This window comes from Macrotis lagotis, chromosome 4 (genome assembly GCF_037893015.1).
Source record: "Macrotis lagotis isolate mMagLag1 chromosome 4, bilby.v1.9.chrom.fasta, whole genome shotgun sequence".
Taxonomy (NCBI): Eukaryota; Metazoa; Chordata; class Mammalia; order Peramelemorphia; family Peramelidae; genus Macrotis; species Macrotis lagotis.
The window spans coordinates 163,335,181-163,356,724 of record NC_133661.1 but is presented as its reverse complement, the minus strand read 5'-3'; the positions used below and the strand labels follow the sequence as shown (position 1 = coordinate 163,356,724).

The 21,544-nt window shown below is 38.3% G+C and overlaps 1 protein-coding gene across 1 annotated transcript in view; it reads right to left on the bottom strand.

Annotated features, from left to right (window-relative positions):
* MYO1E (myosin IE) overlaps positions 1 to 21,544 on the bottom strand; it is a 248,439-nt gene that overhangs the window by 15,099 nt on the left and 211,796 nt on the right. The window contains exons 23-26 of the mRNA XM_074234549.1: positions 20,806 to 20,952; positions 16,575 to 16,732; positions 13,334 to 13,426; positions 10,838 to 11,042 (exon numbers count right to left, since the gene is read on the bottom strand). Coding sequence (XP_074090650.1) covers positions 10,838 to 11,042; positions 13,334 to 13,426; positions 16,575 to 16,732; positions 20,806 to 20,952 — 603 coding nt within the window. The remainder of the gene's footprint in view (positions 1 to 10,837; positions 11,043 to 13,333; positions 13,427 to 16,574; positions 16,733 to 20,805; positions 20,953 to 21,544) is intronic.

Here is a 21,544-nt window from a genome sequence, read left to right as displayed (position 1 = left end):
AGTGTCTGAGACCACACTTGAACTCAGGTCCTCCTGACTCCAGGGCCGGTGCTTTATCCCTTTGTGCCACCTAGCTGCTCCATCAAACCTCCAAAATGACAGAATTTTATCAAGTTATAAAGGATTTTAGAGGTCACTTAACTAACCTCTGAACCCAGTTGAGAGTCTTCTCTATCCATGATAAGCCATCTCTATACTAAAGTGGAGTCAAACTCAAGAGACAAATCCCTGGGCTTCCTATTAATTTAGTAAACCTCAAATTAACATCATCTTTGTTTTATTACATTTTCATTTACTTCTGTTAGCAACTTTTCAATTATATTTTAATCTGATTTGGCCAGATTCAGAAGTTTTGCATGTGTAGATTCGACATCTCTGGCCTTTGAATTCTTCTAGTGACAAGGAGCTCATTTTACTGTTGGACTATTAGAAAGTTCTTTACATTGGGTGGCTAGGTGGTGCAGTGGATAAAGCACCGGCCTTGGAGTCAGGAGTACCTTGGCTCAAATCCGGTCTCAGACACTTAATAATTACCTAGCTGTGTGGCCTTGGGCAAGCCACTTAACCCCATTTGCCTTGCAAAAACCTAAAAAAAAAAAAATTCTTTACATAGACTCCAAATCTACTTCTTTGTAACTTGAATCTTTTGGTGCAATACAGAATGTCTTTCTCATGAAATTCCTCTGAATAACTGAATGTTCTCTCCATCCTGTCTTTTATTCTTCAAAATCAGCATCCCATATTCCTCTACCTGTTGGTCATCATATGGATTTCAAACTCCTGTGTTCATGGTTGCTTTCCTATGGATATGTTTATTCATCTATCAATCAATTAACAAATATTTATTAAGTGTCTCCCATGTGGCAGATACTATGCCTTCATAGTGGGAAAAAACCTTTCCTCAAGGAGCTTATTTTGAAATTAGATATACACCTAAAAATATATAAACTGCTACATGTAAAAGAAACATTGATCTACAGCACTTCACAATGTTTATGGGAGCAATGTGATGCTAAAGGTTTTCTAGCATACCATGTCAGTGATTATCTCAGATCATTGAATTTTCCAATCCTTCCTGCTGTCATGGGAGAGCTGAGAAGGTGGTCATTCCCAAACAAAACCAAACCAAAAAAAAATCTTAATTTTTATGTCCTCAATTGGTCACAAATCATCTTCAATTAGCTTTGCTGTCATAATAGAGGAGAAAAGAGAACAAGCAGTTCCCCAGGGCTTTGGACTACCCATGTATTGACCTAGTATAGTGGTCAATGTAGACCAGAACAATGATCCAGAGATTTTCCACCTGCAGAGGTCAACTAGGTATCAACTGGCACACTTGGTGATCAAGGATATTATAAATGTAAGCAAAGGGCAGATTATGAGTTTGACTATGCATGGTTATTCCTAAAAGAGGAATGACAACTCTAGTTTTCTCTGAATTCTCTTTTCTCTCTTGATTTTCCTTACATCTTCATTGGATCCTCATCAATATGCAGTAATGTAACTTGGTCAAAGCTCAGTCTTCTATCTTTATGCATTGTTTCTTGGCAACCTCGGCTGCCTCCATGAGTTCAAAGATCATTTTTACTCAGATAACTCCCAGCTTTTTTTTATCTGAACTCCAATCCCATAACACAAACTGCCTATCAGAAATTTCTAAATGAATGAATCTATAACTCAATGGGTCCAAGAAAAATCACTCCTTTTCCAAACGTACTTATTTCTGTTAAAGACATTACCCTCAATCCTGGTCTCAGACTCATCTTTTCTCTATCCACCCACCCTTTCTCCCAACCCATATCTAACCATTTGCCAAGTCTTATCATTTTTACTTTTACAACATTTTCCCCATCTGTCCCCATTTTCTTCACTGATGCAGCTATCATCAATCTATTCTGTTGCAATAACTATTTAGTCTTCTTTTCTCAAGTTGCTCTCCACTATACTCTTCCTCACAGCTTCCTTATTGATATTCCTGAAGCATAGGTTTGACTATTCCTCAATCCTATTCAAGAAATCATAATGCCTTCCCTCTATCAACCTGTGGATCAAGAATGCAAGCTCCTTTGTCGTTTAAAGCCCTACCCATCTGACTCCAACCTATGTGGTCCATCTACATTCTTCCTCCACTGGTCATACTGTTCTTCATCCATGATGGTCCATTTCCCACCTCCAAATTTTTGTATTGGCTGTCTCTGCTGCCTTGAGTGCAATCTTTTCTCTCACCTCTGCTTATTCAAATGCCTAGCTATCTGAAAAGCCCAAATCAAGTGCCACATCCTCCACAATTCTTGGTCCCCAGCCCCAGATTTTAGTGTCCTCTCTGAAATGGCTTTGGCTTTTATAGTTTGTATGTACTTTATACTTAATGATGTATACATGTTGCCTACCTCAGTAGAATGTAAACCCCTTAAAGGTAAGGGCTGCTTTGTATTTGACCCTCAATCTCGAGCCTCTAAAACAGTCATTGGTACAAAGTAGCATTTAGATCTGATGAATGTAGGTGTTTGATGGTGGCCTTTTGGGCCATGGGTTTGGTGATATTGAGAGGAAGAATGTTAGGTTGGGGCATCCTTAGTGCTGAAGCTTTTAGTGACCCCTGGAGGGGCATTAATTGGCTTGCATTTTCCTTAGATCACACTTATTCTTTGCAAAGCACATGTACCTCAGCAATTTGGGGTCAATCACCTTTAGAAACAGTTCCCTCTGGGACTTTTGTTTCTTATTGCCTTTTATGAGATTATAGGTGGTGTGGGTGGTTGTTTGGTTTTTTGGGCAAGGCAATGGGGTTAAGTGACTTGCCCAAGGTCATACAGTTAAGTATTAAATGTCTGAGGTCAAGTTTGAACTCAGGTCCTCCTGACTCCAGGGCTAGTGCTCTATCCACTGTGCTACCTAGCTGCCCTTTGGTATGGTTGTTTTAATTAATTCCTTCTGACCAGGTCAGTGAATGTGTATCTTTTCCCCTATTTTGTGCTGCCTCTCACCTGGCAATGGAATTAAGCAATGTTCATTTCCTTTTGAGTAAGTGTTAAGAGCTCTCTCTAAAACAAAGCAATCTCAGCCAGTAAGATTTTCTGCAGATTGTGAGTGACCTGCACTAATGAAGATTTAACTTTACAGGTTGTATCACTATTTTCCCTAGAAACCTTTCTGGAAACTGCTCATTTTCCTGCCCTCAGGTGGTGGGTGACAAATCAATTTAAGCTTCTTCAAGCAAAAAGTTACCTTCTCTACCACTAGATGGGGACACTGCATAGTATAAGTAAGGTAAAAAACAAATGACTTTCTAGTTTTGCTGGGAGCTGATATTGAAGTTGGTAAGGGATGCCAACAATGACAAAATGCAAAGTGGTCAAAAGAAGGCGCTGTTTACCATCAGTTGTGCATGTACCATAGCTATTATGAAGAAAAGAACAAATGTGTAATGATCAAAACAGGAAAATCATGGTGATATAGTACACCAGTGGGAGTCTGAGATCCAGATAAACAGACTGGCCAGTACATAAAGGGCACCAGCTCAAAGGGCAGCTAGGAGGTACAATGGAGAGAATAAAATGATAGCTCTGAAGTCAGGAAGACTTATCTTCCAGAGTTCAAATATAGCCTCAGACACTAGTTGCATGATCTTGGGCAAGTCATTTTAACCCTATTTGCTTCAGTATTCTCATCTGTAAAATGAACTGAAGGACAAAAAAACAAAACAAAAAAGAAACTCTCACTTTGAGAAAATAACTTGACTCACTAAATGTGACTCTATAGTCAAGGCCTTTTTCATGGCTTTAAGTTCTGAACAATAGGTTTATTATATTGTAGTCATGGGCTAACCAAGCTCAATCCTTTGAGTTGTTTTTGTTCTTGTTCAATCATTTTAATCACGTCTGACTCTCAGTGACCCTATTTGGGGTTTTCTTGGCAAAGATATGGGGATGATTTGCTGTTTCCTTCTCCAGCTCATTTTACCATGGCAACCAGGATTAAGTGACTTGCTCAAGGTCATATAGCTAGTGTCTGAGCTCATATTTGAACTCAGGAAGTTGAGTCTTTCTGACTACAGGGTGGCATTCTATCCACTGCACCATCTAGCTGCCCTTTGGACAGTCTTTATCTACTGTCCGGCCTTCTTCTGGGTCCCAGTCTCCCGTTGGTCCACTATACCACCATGATTTGCCTGATTTGACCATTATAGTATTCCTGGTCTTCAGCCGGGTTTCTGAATTCTGCCACCTGTCAGATCCCTTGCTAATATTTGTTGCTACTGCTAATATATACTAATTCATCCAACTGGCTCTGATTTGCAGTAAGAGCCTTGTCCCAAATTTGTACTATGTCAGGTTTATCTGAACCTAGTTATTGGCTTTCTCTTTGTTAATAAACTGAATCTTATGAGGACAGAAGAATTAAATTTTCTTCTCCATTACTGACAGACCTCAAAGAAAAAAATGCTCCTATAATGCTAAGTTTTTTGGAAGGAACTAAGTGAATGCCCATACTCCCACTTAGTGGTAGAAGAGAGATAATCTGAGTGATGCCAGTGGAACAAAAAGGCTTTGAGTCCAAGCCCAAAGATAGCCTGCATGTTTGCTTTCTCAAACCTGGTTCTGGTAAGTTAAGAGAGGAGCACCAGCAGAAGGCTGGTTACCAAATAACAACAATTTTGGGTAACAGAAAGATACAAAGACCTTCCACTAAAGCATAGAAGGGTATAAGCAACATTAAGTCTGCTTGCATTGATGAAACTGCAGACTTTCTAAAATATTAGATCCAGATTATAAGTGGGTGAGCCACCAAGAAAAACTGTCAGTTTACACCAATTATATAATTGCTTTTCCTCTCTCCTAAGGAAAAACAAAAAGATGAGCCATAAGGACAAGAGAACAAGGGGTATTATTCTTGGTTCTGTCAAATATTAAGTGCCAAGAGGTTGCTGTTCTTGAGTTGCTTATTAAGTTAATAATAATAGTAACAATAATAAAGTACATTTATATAGTGCTATCAGGCTGGCAAATTTATAAATATTATTTGTGGATATGTAGGAATTTCTGTTTCTGAAGTGAATTCTAAGTATTCACCATGATCCTCATTTAACTCCCTGATCCGATCTAAGAATTCCCTTCTAGGTCCAGGACAATGTTCTAACAACCTCCCATGATTAGAAGCTAAGTTTGATTTTTGTTTGGCACAAGAGAAACCATTAACTTTAGGTAATCTTACAGCTTTGGAAACATTCTGTACAAGCTCTCTGGTTTCAACTGAGAGAAATTCACCCCATCGTCCTTTTATAAAGTTTTAGAAAAATCTCATCTATCAAGTCAAAGTGCCCTCCCTGTCAGGAACATTGTTACATTAGATTTTGGTTCAAACAGGAGAAAAAGACTGATTCTGAACATACTGAACCATCACATGGTGTTCTGCACACAGTAGGCAGTCAACCAATGCATTGTGATTGGCTGATGAATATATAGAGATTCTGGTTCTCCTGTTAATGGCATAGTCAGTGGCTGAGATAATGAGCTAGCATCTGCATGATCCTTGGCTGCAGAGGAGATAAAGGATATTGTATAGCCCAGGGTGGGGGGTACCAGGCAACTGAAGGCTGCACGTATGCCAGCTGGGTTAAGATATAAACTTCCTAAATTGGCTGCTTTTGGCTGACAGATGCTGCCATCTGTCCGATGGATGAGCCTGTGCAAAGTGGGCAGGAGAGACTTTTGGGGGCTGCCAACTTTAAAGCAAAGAGTGAGCTGGAAAGAGAGCAAAGGGATTTAGTTTGTTTTAATTTACTGTTTAGCTATCATGCCCTGTCTATCTTGGAATGGCATGGCATGTACAGGAGTTGCCATATGCAGCCCAAAGTTCATCTGCTACAGCAGTTCATGTTGTTTGTCCCTGGGAAGAAGGCCGTATTCAATGGTGGCAGTTGCTGTTGCTCTCAGAGGGAGGAGCAATGTAGCACAACTGAGAGCAGTGTGCTTTTGCCATGTCGGGGCATTGCTTTTCCAACAGCATTACAAGGAAAAGTCCTTTGACTTAAACTGAGCTCAATCAGAAACAGTTACCTTCTGGCCCAAGAGAAAGCAGAAGATACTAATTATGCCATAGTACTCTGGGGAAACAATTGTGAGAGCCCAATCCAGAGGGTGTTAATACGGCTACCTGCTAGCTATTTATTTACTCTCTAGGGTCAGTGTTTCCATCTGTAACACAACTACAGCAAAGCTGGTCAATTGGAGTCCATGAACTGGTTTTTATGTAACTACATCAATAACTGTTTCAATATACTTAAGTTTCCTTTACAATCCTATATATTTTGTGCATTTAAAAACATTATTCTGAAAATAGGTTTCACCAGATTGCTAAAGGAGTTCACAAAGCAAAAAAATCCTCAAGGTCCCCTTATTGCAAGGACTTTTGGTATAACGAAGAAAAATGCTAGGGAGAGAAGATGCATAATGTCTAGATTTAGCCACCAAAGTATAAATTTAAATCCATATTAAGTGAAAGTTGTTGCCCACTGGGGGGAAAGATACAAGGTAGAAGCAGATGAAGATGCAATTTGGGAGCTGTTAATCCTGGAGTCAAAAGTTATTGTTAAATCTTAACTCAGTGCCTGCTGATATGCTCTCTTTAGCTAGCTACATTGGTCCTTTTCTAACTGGGGGCAATTTGAAGTCTTTCCAGCATGGTAGAACTATGAAAGTGTACAATCCATTAGTATAATCAAGAATTCAGGGTGACTACTATGCCCCCCAAGTGAGGCATCAGAACAGGTCTTTGTGAAGAATCAAAGTTTTTAGGACATCAATAAATTTTAATTTGATTTTCTGTATTCTAAAGATGAGTACACATGGCATCAGAGGAGTTGAATCATGTCAATTTAGACATTCTTGTTATAAATAAAACCAGAAGATTGAATTTGCAGCAAAATGGTACTCCTTGGGAATATAATGAAAGAAGTTGACTGAAAAGGTTTTGATACATTCTTTTATGCAACAAGAAAACATAATTGCATGGGATATTGTATATTATTATATATCATTGTGTATCATTATGTTTTGTACTTATGATAAACTTAATAAAATATAACCATGAAAAGAGCCACAGATTGTTCAACAACATCCACTGATAAGGAAATGAGAAGCTCTTTGAAGAACCTTGATAAAAATATTTTAATCAATATATATACTCTATGATGATACTTAGTGAGTTCAAAGGCATAGAAAGGTCAGAGAAATAAATGGAATAACATAGTTCAGGAAAAAATTAATCAAAAGAGATTTGTAGGGTACAGAGACATTTCATACCTTTTTATGAATACTTTCTTTGAAAAAAGAATTGAGAGTTCCTAGATATGGATAATATCGAATGACACCACAAAGAACAAAAAAAAGAAGGAATTTCAACAGAAAGTAAATTATTTCTATGTCAGACCATCAACTTATCAGAGCTAAGATTACAATTAGTTTTTTTAAAAAGTGATAATGAATAAAAGATACAGAACACAAATGATAAAACTCAACCTTAAACTACTTAAGTAAAATTTAAAAATTAGAAACTGACAATAGAAACAATAGAAACAATGGCTTGTAATGATTTTATCCAGAAGTTTCACCAATGTATATTAATTGTCATAATAAGGAAACTAGGAGTTCAAAAATGCTTTAGTAAGCAAATGTCTGATATACTTGCCAAATAGAAGAGAGATGGAAGCCAAATGCAACACTGGGTTAGAATATAAATTAGTTTTTAAGATCTTAGACAAAAAAAATATGGACACTTATGAGAAGTACTGTTTCAAAACATCAAGAAGCAGTGGAGGATAGAAATTCAAAGAAATCTTGGCAAGGTATCCAACTAAATAAGGTTACCCAAAAGCATTCCAGAAAGAAAATAAAGAGACCACAAACAGAAGAGACATGGAGATTTATAAGGCAAGACAATTATGTGTATATTGAAGGATCAATATATATGATATCTCAAGGGGAAGATACCAATATCTTAGATCTTTGTAATACAGCTATCTAGCTTGTAGTATTAGACTATTCACTAACATAGATACCCACTCTCCTTTTTATATAGAATCTTTGAAAATCATTTCTATGTTAGCAGAGGGTATCTTCAATAAAGGTACCAGTAGGGAATAAACAAGGCTTTCATAAGCAATATTAAAAAAAAGGAAGACATTTACAACTAACTGCAAGATGTTAGGAAAGTAAGATTTCATTGTATTTCTTGTTTTATTATGAAAAGCATTCATTTGGTAAAACACCTCTTCATAGACTATTTTTTTAGTTTTTTTTTTTTGCAAGGAAAATGGGGTTAAGTGGCTTGCCCAAGGCCACACAGCTAGGTAATTATTAAGTGTCTGAGGCCAGATTAGAACTCAGGTACTCCTGACTCCAGGGCCAGTGCTCTATCCACTGTGCCACCCAGCCACCTCACTCTTCATAGACTCTTAATAAGAGTCATTAGAATCCTTTGCCATTTCTTAGAAGAAGATCTAATATCTGTAATCACATTATAATCCCCAGGAGTTTTACTTGCCCACCCATGATTTAAATCTGTCCAGCAATATGTATATCTTGACACAGCATTCAGATGGACAATGAATTGGGCCCATGGAGGAACAGTGGAGGAGAGTGGGCTGGATTTTTTTTTTTTTTTGGTGAAACAGCAAAGTTGTTTTACTGGACATATTAGGAGCAGATCCGAGGTTATCACTTTGCCCTAATGTGGCAAGGATGAGAAACAAGGATGAAGTAACATTTACTACTATGATAGGACTCTTCTCATCTTCATATGGAAAGGTGACATCCACAGGGTCAGTTCCCATTTATATGGTCTAGCAGTATACACCTTTTGTTACCTTTTGGTGGTGGGATTTTCTTTGTCCCTAGATGACTAATAAATCCACATCAATATAACCAGAAGAGGCCTCCCTGAAACTGTTAGGGAGACATAATACTATCCATGACCTTTACAGTACAGCCATGTACTTTTACTCAAAGCATGACCTACAAGAGAAGAGGCAGCCACAAGAAACAGAATGAATTCAAAGAACTGTGAGAAAATCTGTAGGAACTGATGCAAGACCAGCAGAACAACATACCACAACATTGGGAAGAAAAACATCATTAACAAGTAACTCAATGCAGATTAAATGTAATTACCAAACTTGTTCTCAGAGGACAGATGATGAAACATGGTTCCTTCCTCATCTTATGGAAATTGGGGAACCCCAGGTGCAGAGAGTGCTTTATTGTTTAATTTTCCCTTAACAATACTGGCGTTTTCCTTTGGGGAATTTGGGGGGCAGGAAGTACAGTTCTAGGATCAGTGTAGGAATATCAGGAAATGACTAACATTATAAAAAAAAGATATCTAATAAGGTTTTTGGGTTTTTTTTTGGCAAGGCAACAGGGTTAAGTGACTTGCCCAAGGTCACACAGCTAGGTAATTATTAAGTGTCTGATGTCAGATTTGAACTTAGGTACTCCTGACTCAAGGGCTGGTGCTCTATCCACTATGGCACCTAGCCACCCCGATATCTAATAAGTTTTTTAAAAAAATCTAATCACTTTAGAACAAATATAATGATTGCAAGTACTCTTTGCCAGCTCTTTTCACCCATTTACTAATTAATTTAAGCACTTTCCTTTCTCCAGGAAAATATTGAGAATAATTCCTTTCTATTCACCTGGAATTTTGTGAAGACAAGATGTATAAGGTATTTCCTCAGGAATGCCCTAAATGCACCAAAGCTGTGTGCAAAAACCAATTTGTATGATACACATACATAACTTGAAGGTCATAATCTGTGCTCTTTGGAAGATTACAAGGAGCCACTTAACACCAGTTCAAACCCTTGATTCAAGAATAAACTCAAAACAGCCTCAAAGTCATCCTCATTTGTTTATAACCTTGAAATACTGATCTTTTAAGACAGTTTTTATCCTTTAGGCCTTTCCTGATCTCTCTGATGCTTCCAGTTTGCCTTCATTGTATTCTGTATATCTTTTGTATGTACCTAGACATTTATGCCTTTCCCATTGGAGTGAAATTTCCTTGAAGGCAAGGATTAAATTTTGCCTTTTTTTTTATCTTCAGCACTGGAACCATAGAGCACTTTGGTGATAAGTGAATAGAGTATCCAGCTTGGAGTCAGGAGGACTCATCTTTGCGACTTCAAATATGGTCTCAGATACTTACTACATGTGGGACCCTGGGCAAGTCACTTAACTGTTTGCCCCAGTTTCCTCATCTATAAAATAAGCTGGAGAAGGAAATGGCAAACCGCTCCAATATCTTTGCTAAGAAAATTCCAAAAATAGGTCACAAAGAGTTAGATTTAAAAAAAAACTGAATAGGGGCAGCTAGGTGGTACAGTGGATAGAGCACTGGCCCTGGAATCAGGAGGACCTGAGTTCAAATGTGGTCTCAGAAACTTAATTACCTAACTGAACATGGGCAAGTCACTTAACCCCATTGCCTTAAATGAATAAAATTTAACAAAAAAGCAACGACTAAAGTAAATGCTTTTTGACTGACTGGCTTGGGCAAGTTATTTAATCTCTCAGTGATCTAGACAAATCTCTAATACTGTAATTATCAGGGAAGGTGCCATTTTGAAAAAGTCAACATTTCCTCAACTGGGAAATTGTTGCATCATTTAAATCACAGGATCAGTCAATAATCTCTCTCTATTATGCCCCCAGTAATATCTCTCTCAAAGGGCATATGGAGTGTGAAGATGGAACAAAAAGGTTTCAGAATCTGGATTGTTATTTAGAGGACTCAAGCTGCCCTCTTGATTAATTAGTGGTATGTGGACACTCACCCAGCAGCTCCTTGATCTGGAACCTTTAAGAAGTCCAGGCTTTCAAGTTGCTGGGAAACTCTGTCAGATCCAGTTGATTGTTGCCGAGGTAAGGGTGGACGCACCATAGATGTGTACAGGCTTTTCTGATTGGATCTTGTGTTTCCAGGAGTCTGGGGATGAGGGACAAACTGGGAGGTTTTGATGACTCCATTTTGATGATATCCTAGTCAGAGAATGGAGGGAAAGAAAAGTGAAAATGCTTCTTAGTTTTTCTGACCTTCCTTAGTGCAGTCTATCCCTCTTTTGAGAAGTATCTAAAGGACATTTCATAACTTTCAAATTTTACATTCCAATTCTCAGTGAATGGATCTAATTTTAAAGTCTTGATACAAGTCAGGTAGTTACCATTTTCTTCTCAATGGCCTACCAAAACAAACAAGATAGTATTGGAAATTGGGAGAGGAGGGGGCCTGGGCAGACTCTGGACAACAACTGCAGTTGTTTGGTGTGTGTACTCATGTAGCCTAAAGGGGGAAAATACACACACACACACACACACAAATACACACACAAATATATAATATATATGACTGTTTCCTAAGAGGGCTGACCAAGATCCTGGGTAGGCAAGTGGGCCACTATCTAATCAACAGGCCACACATTTTCTGTTGAGGGCCAGATTTTTTTAAGGGGTCACTTTTTTTTTAAATAAGCTTGAGACATGCAGTGGCAAATATTCTTTGGTTAAACCATTGGGACTGGGGAAAACTATCCAAATACAAGTTAGCTGTCAAGAAGATCAAATTTCAACCCTATGTGACTTTCCTTGAACCTATGCCAGTCTGCCTTTTCTTGGTCTCATTCCCATACACAATAAGGGTCAGTGTTATTTTGCATTTGGGCCTCCTCAGATGCCAGCTTCCTGCTCCGGGATGAAGAAGAAACAAGGGGGCAGTCTTAGACTGGGATTACTTGAGTTTCATCCTCTCTTAAACAAATTTATATGCAAGCCAGGAGAAACATACACATTGGTGCTCACATGATGCTCAAGGAGATGTAGTCTTGGCTGAGTCATCCATTTGCAATTGGAAAGTCATTTCTGCTTCTTCCTCTGTAAAAACTTAGTCAGGGGAAGTTGGGGTAAATAATGTCTCAGGTCTCTTCTAGCTCATACAATATAGGAATCTCTGTTGGGTTTTCCACTTTTCAGGATCTTTCTAAAGACTGACAGAACCCCCCCCCCCCCATTAGCCATGGAACCCTTTGCAAAGGGAGGGGGGAGTCCAATCTCTCAAACTCAGATTCAAAATTCAAAAACACATGTTGAAAACCTATATGTGATGTAGCATGTTGGAGCTGGGGACTAAAGCAGTTTGTTTAACTACCTGCTCTAGAAAAGGCTACATCCATATATCTAGGGTGATTTAAGTGAAATCTTTCCCTAAAATAGAGGAATGGACTTTTAGCCTTAGAAATCCAAAATCTTCAAACTCTCAAAAAGTCCTTGTCCATTTTAAAATAAGTGTAAAAATATTGAATAAAAAGAAAAATTTTACTGAATGTTTTGGAAGAGGAAAGTTTATGCCATCTATAATTTTCAATATATGTTCCTTTAACCTGCCACAGAACCATAATAAAGAAAAGATGGGGGAGCAAGGAATATTTATCAAAACCAATCAATACATCAAAAAAGATCAACATCATATGGAATGTTCTACACCCACATTCTCCAACTTCTGCAAATAAGGGGGAGGGGTGGGTGGTAGAAGGAGCTTTCTCATTATTTCTTCTTTAGGTCTTTATAATTTCACAGCATTCAGTTTTGATTGTAAAATTTTAATGCTGAATGGAAATAATGGGGAAAAAAGCCTAGACAAATAATGGATTCTTTTCAAATATTAATCAGATTTTAAGGGAGAGTTTCATTTTATTTTAGAGTAGTGGTATACTAATTTTTATTTTCTAAGAAAAGCAGAAACACTTGGTTATTAAGTTCCTCTCTAAAAATTGTGACTATTTTTTTTAACCCTCTGGACTTAGAAAAGTGGCAGCTCATAGATTCTTGGTTAATGTTTAATTAAGAATGACATTTTCCTACTTATTATTAGGGCCTGTAAATAATCACAAATAGGGTATAACTGAAAGCCTGCTCAGCTTTTGATTATGATGAAGGAAGCATCCTATGGGTTGAGAGTTGGACAGGAAAATGGGAATCCTGGATGAGGAATTCTTCCATTATAATCGATGGAAGGATGTTTTCCTCCAGTTAGATAATAAAATGCAAAGAGTTAATTCAGCTATCCATATGGTCAGTGAAGCAATGACCTGTGTGATTCACAAGTAGGAATATTTGTTCCATGTTCCAAATTGAGCCTCAAGAAGATTTAGTAAATTTGAGTGCATTCACTGGTGATTTCATTCACTAATAGAATTTACAGTTATAACAAGTAAGTTCATATTTCTTGGGATCAACTCAGAAGGCACTGTTTAAATAGAAGAAAGAGTTCTACTTACCTGGAGGTGGGGGAGCAGCTCTCATGGGGTAGTTTGGATTCTGAGACCTATTGGAATAGCCTCTATTTTGGGTAACACTCCTTCGGGTGGGGCCTAAAAAAAAATCAACAGAAGACACAGCATGAAGTCACCTTAACAGGGTGGAGGTGATGGGACGTTGCCCTTTGGGTAAGCCTATTTCATTTGATTTCCGGAAGGAAACATCTGGAAGAATTTGAGACCGAAATCCCAAAAGGCAAAGGGAGGATGTGTTGGTAGTATGACATTGTTAATGAATTCTAGCTCTGCTACTTGTGATCAACAACAAGTCCTTTAACCGAGGCCTAAGTTGCATCCTTTGTAAAAATGAGGAGACTGGAGTTTTTCCCAGCAATGACACTGTAATCATAAGGCATATAGAACAGCACTTCTGCAAACCTGGGAAGAGTGGCATCAGCAGCTTAGAGGTGAATGGGAAAGTAAACTGAGCCATACTTCTCTCATTACCAATGCTGGCAGATGGCTCATTTGTATTGCCCTCATTGTTAGACAGTACACTGCACCTTGCCTCTATATGAATTAAATTGTTCCAGTGCAAAAAAAAAGTATATGCAATTTAATATCTAATAAAAGATTTTTGGTCCCACAACTAAAAACTACAGAAAAACTACACACAAGTCTTAGAAATTTTGGTTTTTCTTTTATCAAATTTAACTGGTTGTAGCATTAGATAATAGAAGATAAGGCTGAAATGTATCCAGAAACCCTACCAGCAAACCTGAAAACCCAGATGGTAGGAAGGCTCTTTGTAGAGACTGTCAAAAGATAGATGACCTTCAGAGGTTCACACTCCCTTGTTTTCATGTAATATGGCAGCTGAGAAGAATAAAGTTCACTCCTATGAAAATCAGAAAGCATTCCTGCACACCTATCCCCTGATAGAGCTGTCTGGTGATAATCTGAGTGGGTGGCACCATGCTTCCTCTTCTCAAGCATCTTGCTATCTTTCAACAAATTTTAAAATTTATTTTGGAAGAAACTCTAAGAATTTTTTTTTTATTCAAGACTTGACAGACATCAGACAATATGCCTATTAATTTCTTTTTGAATATTATTTTATTTAATTTTTTTCAATTACATGCAATAATAGTTTTCAACATTCATCCTTTTTGTAAACTTTGAGGTCCATATTTTTCTCCTTCCCTCCCTTTCCTCCCTATGACAGTGAGTAATCAGATATTTTCTATTTGCATACAATAATGTTCAACATATTTCCATATTAGTCAGGTCATGTGCATTTCTGTATAAAAAGATCAGAAAACCAGGATTGCATATGAAGTCACAACTCTCTAATACATACCATTTGCTTTAGAAAATATGCACATACTACAACATGGAAATATGTTTTGCATGACTTCCTCTGTATAATGTGTATTATATCTCTTTCCTTGTCAATGGGTGAGTAGGGGAGGGGTGGAAAGAATTCAGAACTGAAAACAAAACAAAAATAATAAGTATATAATATAAAATACATTAGTTTCAAAGATGTCTTGCTTGTTTTTGAAGTTCCTTCTCTCTCATGTTGCAGTTTTTAAAAAAGCACCTTATTGCCTTAAGACAGATGACTTCAACAGAAAAAAATTATTTACAATGGAATAAAAATACTCTTCTGGAATTGTGGGAATGAACTGACTTGTCTTTTTTGAAATGAACACTTTATTTTTGTGGAGCTGAGATTTAACCTCCATAAGACAATGAGAGAATAATATACTAAGACAACAAAACACTAAAGAAAACAATGTTATATATTGATCGGCAGGATTTGACTAGGGAAGTCAGATTGAGGGTACATGTCAAGAGAAACAAAGGTAAGGAGGTGGGTATGAGCACTGAATCTGACAGTGGAGGGGGAAGGAGAGCCCAGCTAGAGGAAAGGTTATGTTTGGAGGACTTTCAGGAAGTAAAAGTGGCAGTATAATTGCAGCAGAGAGGGTGGTAGGCTGGTGAGGGGAAGAATTTGAGATTTAAACCATTGTGACTGTGTCTAGTTTTAATTCCATTTCAAATAGGATCATAGCCATTTGAAGTGTAATGTTTTAATGAGCATACAACTCATGGGATCAAATTCTAACTCTTGACATTGGGCAAATAACAAATTCCATGAGTCTCAATTTTCCCAATAAGTAACATGGAAATGATAAAACAAACCTCAAATGATTTTTGTGCTTGTGATAGTGTATGTAAAACACTTTTGCAAACTTTAAAGCAATATATAAATATCATATATCAATATATAAAATATATTATATTTAATATAAAACTTAGATATAATATAAATAAAAGTATATAAAATATCATCATTATTATTAACATTATTACTCAAGACTCCCTGAATGGTGAACATTACCTGTAAACATGCAAATGTATGTTAAGGAGAGGTTTATTTTAGTGATAGGGCCATGACGTTTTGAGATCTGCACGTAGGATAAAAAGGAAATCGATAACTTGAGTCCAGAAGGGCTTCTCCTAAGGGAGGCAGGCTTTTGGGTGCCTCTAAGTGTCTCATTCATGTGCACTGTGTAGAGGTAGCTCTTACATAGAGGGAAGAGTGCTGAAACATCACCTTTGCAATAACGATTTGCACAGTGCTTTACAAACGTTGGTTTGTAAAGTGCTTTAACTATGATCTCATTTAATCCTCATGACAACACTATGAGACTGGAACTTCAGGTAGTATTACAGTCATATTTTATTGATGAGGAAACTGAGGTACAGATATATTAATGTCATCCTCAAGGTAACTTAAGTAGCGTCAGAAGTAGGTTTTGAGCCCATAGCTTTTTGTCTAAGTCTAAGGTCAGGCCACTGTGATTGACATCTTAGAGTCTAGTTAAGGTACCACAGTCTGGTAGCTGGAAGGGTCACCGAGTCTAACACCCTCAAAAAAGGGACTTGGTTAGGATTACACAGTGGGCAAATGTTAGGATTTGAATCAAAGTCTTCCTGATCCAGTTTCCTAGTCCATAATATGAAAATAACAATAATAACATTTGCATTATTCCAGATGGTTAGCATAAGATTCCATAGCATATGCATAATCTTAGATCTTAAAGCACTTTCTACAAGTGTGGCATTATTATTATGCTGCATACAATATACTTATTAGATTAATCCAGGAAAGCTCATAAGTCCTTTTCTTAGGTCAGCATACACATTTTAGAAAATCCACTCTGTATGAAATATGAAGGAAAACCACACTTACGGGAATTCTTAGGTAGCCCTGGTCCGATGCTGACCTGCAGCACTTTGTTACTGGGCTTGAGAATGGCGAGGTCCCCAAAGCCTTGATGGAACTGCACTTGGCGGGAGCCCCCTGCACTCCAAGGGCCCCAGTTCTCCTTTTTTAACTTCAGTTCAAGCCTGTGACAAATACATTTACAAAGGAATAAGTGGCTGAGAAGAGAGGCAATGTCACATCATAGTTCATCACAGCATCGGGAAAACCTGTCTTCCAAGTCCAGTGTCAGTCACATACTGGAAGTGGAAATGTGGTTAAAGCACTTAAACTCTAAATATCTCAGTCAATTTTCTATGATTATATATATATTCCAAAACACTGGTCAGTCTCCAATGGGAAGGAAATGTTTTCTTATAAGAAACTCCACATATCAGTGAAATGATAGATAACACTCAAAAGATGAACAAGAACCAGAAGTCAACAATATGTGATGGAGTCTTGTTCCTGTCCTCACTAGGAAGCCGAGTCGAGGTAGTGAACTTGGCAAGGTCTGTAGGGGTGTGGTCTGGCATTCCCGAAGTCCTGGACAGCTTTATAGAGTTTGCACGGTGCCAAAGATAGAGGTATTCTAGCCCTGGCCCTTTTGATTCTGGTTTCTGCCAGAGTGAAAAATAAATAGGGCAAAGGAAGAGGTGCCAACATGAGTCTGAACTGAGATACTCAAGTGAAAATAATTCAGCTGGCTCTGGTATTGGCCTGATGGTATATGCTTACTAATTTGAGGTCTTCTATCTGCAGACACACTGAGCAATGGTCTGACCCTTTCTCCTAGACAGTATCCCTCCTGTGCCCATCATTAGAAAGCAAGCCAGGATAAGTTCAGAACTCAGGTCCTTCCCAAGTCTGGGTCAGACATCTTCTTTATTCTCAGTGAATGTAATCCCTGTCACCATGTAGAGCTGTCAGGGGATACAACAAACATATTCAAGGGCAAAAGAAAGCAAAAGGATACTTAGATCTGGGAGAGACTTTAAAAGCCTTAAAGTCCAAATCCTTAATTTTATAGATGAGGAAACTGAGGTTTAGCAAAAGGGACTTGCCAGGCAGGATTAGAACCCAGGCCCAATACTCTCTCCACTGCACCATGGAACTGGAAACCAACTTATTAGAAGCTTCCACATTCTATGCAAGGTGTGGATCAATTAGCCCCCTCGAAGTACAACTATCCTCATCACCTTGAATGCTCCATGAATGCACATCACTTTTTAATTAGCAAACATATAAGGTGGGGTAGGTAAGTGGTACAATGGATAGAGCATGAGACTTGGAGTCAGAAGATCTGAGTTCATCATTTAGCCTTAGGCATTTAATAGCCGTGATTTTGGGCAGGTCACTTAACCCCTATTTGCCTCAGTTTTTCATCTGTAAAATGGGGACATACCAGAGATGGAAAAGGCAAACCACTCCAATATTTTTCCCAAGAAGGTCCCAAGGACAATGTCCTTGTAGTCATACAGAGTTGGACACAACTGAATGACTGAATAATAATAATGGGCAAGGAAGAGGCATCATGGTAGAATATAGAAAGGACAAGACTCAAAGCCAGGAAGACTTGGGTTCGGGTCCTGCCTCTGATATTATTGTTTGTGGGAACCTGCTCCAGGCAGCTGTCTTAAGACTGTAAAGACTGTAAGATGAGACAGCACAGAGAATAGAGCCCTTGGATGATCCGTGTGACAGAAAGATTGTAAGTGGCAGATATGATGCTGACCTCAACAGGTAGAGGGAGTACCAGGGTAATGAAAGGTCTGGCCCTCCACCCTATGGATAAAGGTGCCAAGTAGGGGCTAAGGATGCAAAGTTTTAGGGTTTTAGGTCACTCCTACCATGTATTAGTCAAGTGATTTGATCATACTTCTTGCTATCTATTATTGATATGACAAAGAACCTGCTCTCATGAAGCTTAGAATCCAATAAGGATGAGGTCATAAACAATAATTATTAGATGACAAGGAGAGAAGTCCAAGTACAATGTGATGAGAAGTCACACTCACCTGGTAGGAAAGGGGTTATAGAAACTTCCTTGGAAGGAGGATGGAGGGAGTGGCCATTGAGTTGGGCCTTGAAGTACTTTACTTCCTTCTTTCCTTTAGCAGATGGAATTTGGGGAGTGGGAATGAGTCTGTCCCAGATTATGTGGGTTGAGGGAATGGCACAGAGATGGAAGAGGACTGTATGAGAATGGGATTAACTAGTCAAGCAATCAACATTGATTTATGAAATACTCATTGAGTCAGGCACTGTATTATGGGAAACAGAAGCAAATACAAAGTAAATGGAGTAGGAGGTTGACACTAATAGCTGGGAGGACTTGAAAAGGCGTCCTTTAAAAAGTAGGTGGCACAGCAGTAGAGTTTTAAGGAAGTTTGGAATTCTAAGAGTAGAGATGAAGAGGGAGGTAATTCTAGTCAGGAGGCACAGCTTTGCCTTGGAAGATGGCATGTTGTCATGGAGACCAATTTAATTGAACAATAGAGTGGATGGAAGGAGTAATGTGCAATCAGCATAGGAAGAAGAGCCAAGAAACAAAAATAAGTAGTTTATCCCAGAAGCACTAGGGAGCTACTGAAGCTTCCTGAGTAGAAGAGTTACAGAGTTTAACCTGCTGACTGACTTTAGGAATATCATTTTGGCAGCCATATAAATTGGATTGGGCAGAGCAAAGACATAAGGCAGAGAAACCAATTAGAAAAGAATAAGTAATAATTCCTGAGAGAGGTGAGGGATTAAGGTAGAGGTCCTTAACTAAGATTACAGCTGTGAATATTATGAAGAGATTGGAAGCAATAGATGCCACAGGAGTAGAAAGGATAAGACTTGACACATGATTGGATTCAGGAGATGAGATAAAGCATAGGAGACAGGGATGATTGCTAGGCTGTGAATCTGGTTGATGGGAAGGTTTGTTGTTCTCTAGAATGAGATAAGAAAGTTTGAAAGGGGAACAGGATTTGGAGGGGGATAGAGATTTTGTCAATTGAATTTTGAGCTTCCTCTGGAACATTCAGTTTGAAATGTCTACAAGTTACTTGGAAATGAGGGACTAGAGCTCTAGTGAAAAAGAACTGGGAATTATCTGCATCCAAGTGGTAATTAAACTCATTAGACTCATGAGGAAGATGGTAAGGAGAGAAAAGGGCTCAGGATCTGGCTCTGGGATACAACTCCAGTCAGAGAACAGGATGTGGATGATAATCCAGTAAAAGAGACTGAGAAACAGCAACCACATAGGTAGAACATGGCAGATGTAATATGGGATTAGGCTGGCCAGACCTGGTAAAGTTAGATTGTGAAGGGCTATTTATACCAGAAGAGAAAGAGCAATGGGGAGCCATTAAAGATGAGGTGGTACAATGGATAGAACACTAGTCTTGGATTCAGGAGGACAGGAATTCTAATCTGGCTTTAGACACTTGCCACTTTTACTAGCTGTGTGACCTTGGGCAAGTCACTCAACTTTGCCTTACATCCAGGGTCATCTACAGTTGTCCTGATTCATATCTGGCCAGGTGACAGGTGGCTCTGGAAGAAAAAGTGAGGCATGTGACTTAGCATAGCACCCCCTGCCACTCAAATCTAATTCATGTGCTTTCATGGCATCACCTCCCTGATGTTGTGGTCTTCTTCATTATTATCATTATTATAGGAGAGTAGAGGAGTGACATGATCATGGTGGTGATACAAAAGAGACTAAAAAGGTAATAAATTGGAGGCAGGAAAACCTAATCAGGAGCCTAATAGAAAGATAGTCTGTTGAGCTAATATGGGATGGAGATGAGAGGCTGTATTTGAGAGATATTGTAGAGATAGAGGCTTATTGGATGGATGCAGTGAAATGAATGCTTGAGTTTTGAACCTGGGATATTAGAAATATAATGATACCATTAAAAAAATAGACATTTTGGGGGACTGCCATGAAAAATTCCATTATTTCCCACTTTACTCTCTTTTCTCCAAAAAAAAGTCAAATAAATTACTCGGCTTAGTAATTACTGTCTTATAAATTGACTCCTGAAAGGCTGGGTATCCCAAAGGTTCAGTTGCCATTTGATTGAAAGGAATGGGATAAGAATGGAGACTGTTAGAATAAGGGAACTGGGGAAGTTTCCCTGCCTCCACCAAGAGATAGTGTGGAGAAGGAACCATCCCTTGGTTAGATTCAGAAAGCTTTGCTTTCTTGCTAGTGGCTACTTACGTATTACTGAATTTCAGAGGTAGTTGCTTCTGGGTTTTCTCCTCATAACGTTTTGCTAAGAGGCTTAGGAATTCTGTCTTGAAGACTGATTCAAGCAAACTGTCATATTCTTGTTCATGAAGAATAAATATATCATCTTGTAGTGTGCTGCAAAGACAGGAGACAGAATGTCAGGGGAGGGTTTTGTACTTCTGGCCATGCCCCATTATAGAACTTCAGATCTCCAGATGGATTGAACTTCACTATCAGCACATTGTACTATTTTATTTTGCAGAAGAAGAAAGTGAGACACAAGATGCTAGGCAGGTAGTAAGCAGTGGGGTCTTTTGACTCCAAATTAATCAATCAACAAGTATTCCCTAAACATCTAGACTATAAAGTGTTGGGCATGGAGAATACAATAACAGAAGTTAAATAATCACTGCCTTCAAGAACATTACAGTTGATCAGGGGAGATAATGCTTACACATATATAAAGATTTGCAAAACAATTTTTCAGCCATTCTTTTATTCACTCTCAGGTTTCATTGAGATTTGGCATCTTTAATTAGCAATTTTTACACTGCTCATGAATGAAACAAAATTTGGCTTTTGTGATTCATGATAATGTAAAACAATTCCTCCCTCTTTATGATACCTGTAAAATTTGCCTTTTAAAACAAGTAGGTAGCATTGTGTCATGGAGGAAGTCCTGGACAAGTGACCCAAATTCTAGCCCTAATGCTGTTACTGAATAACC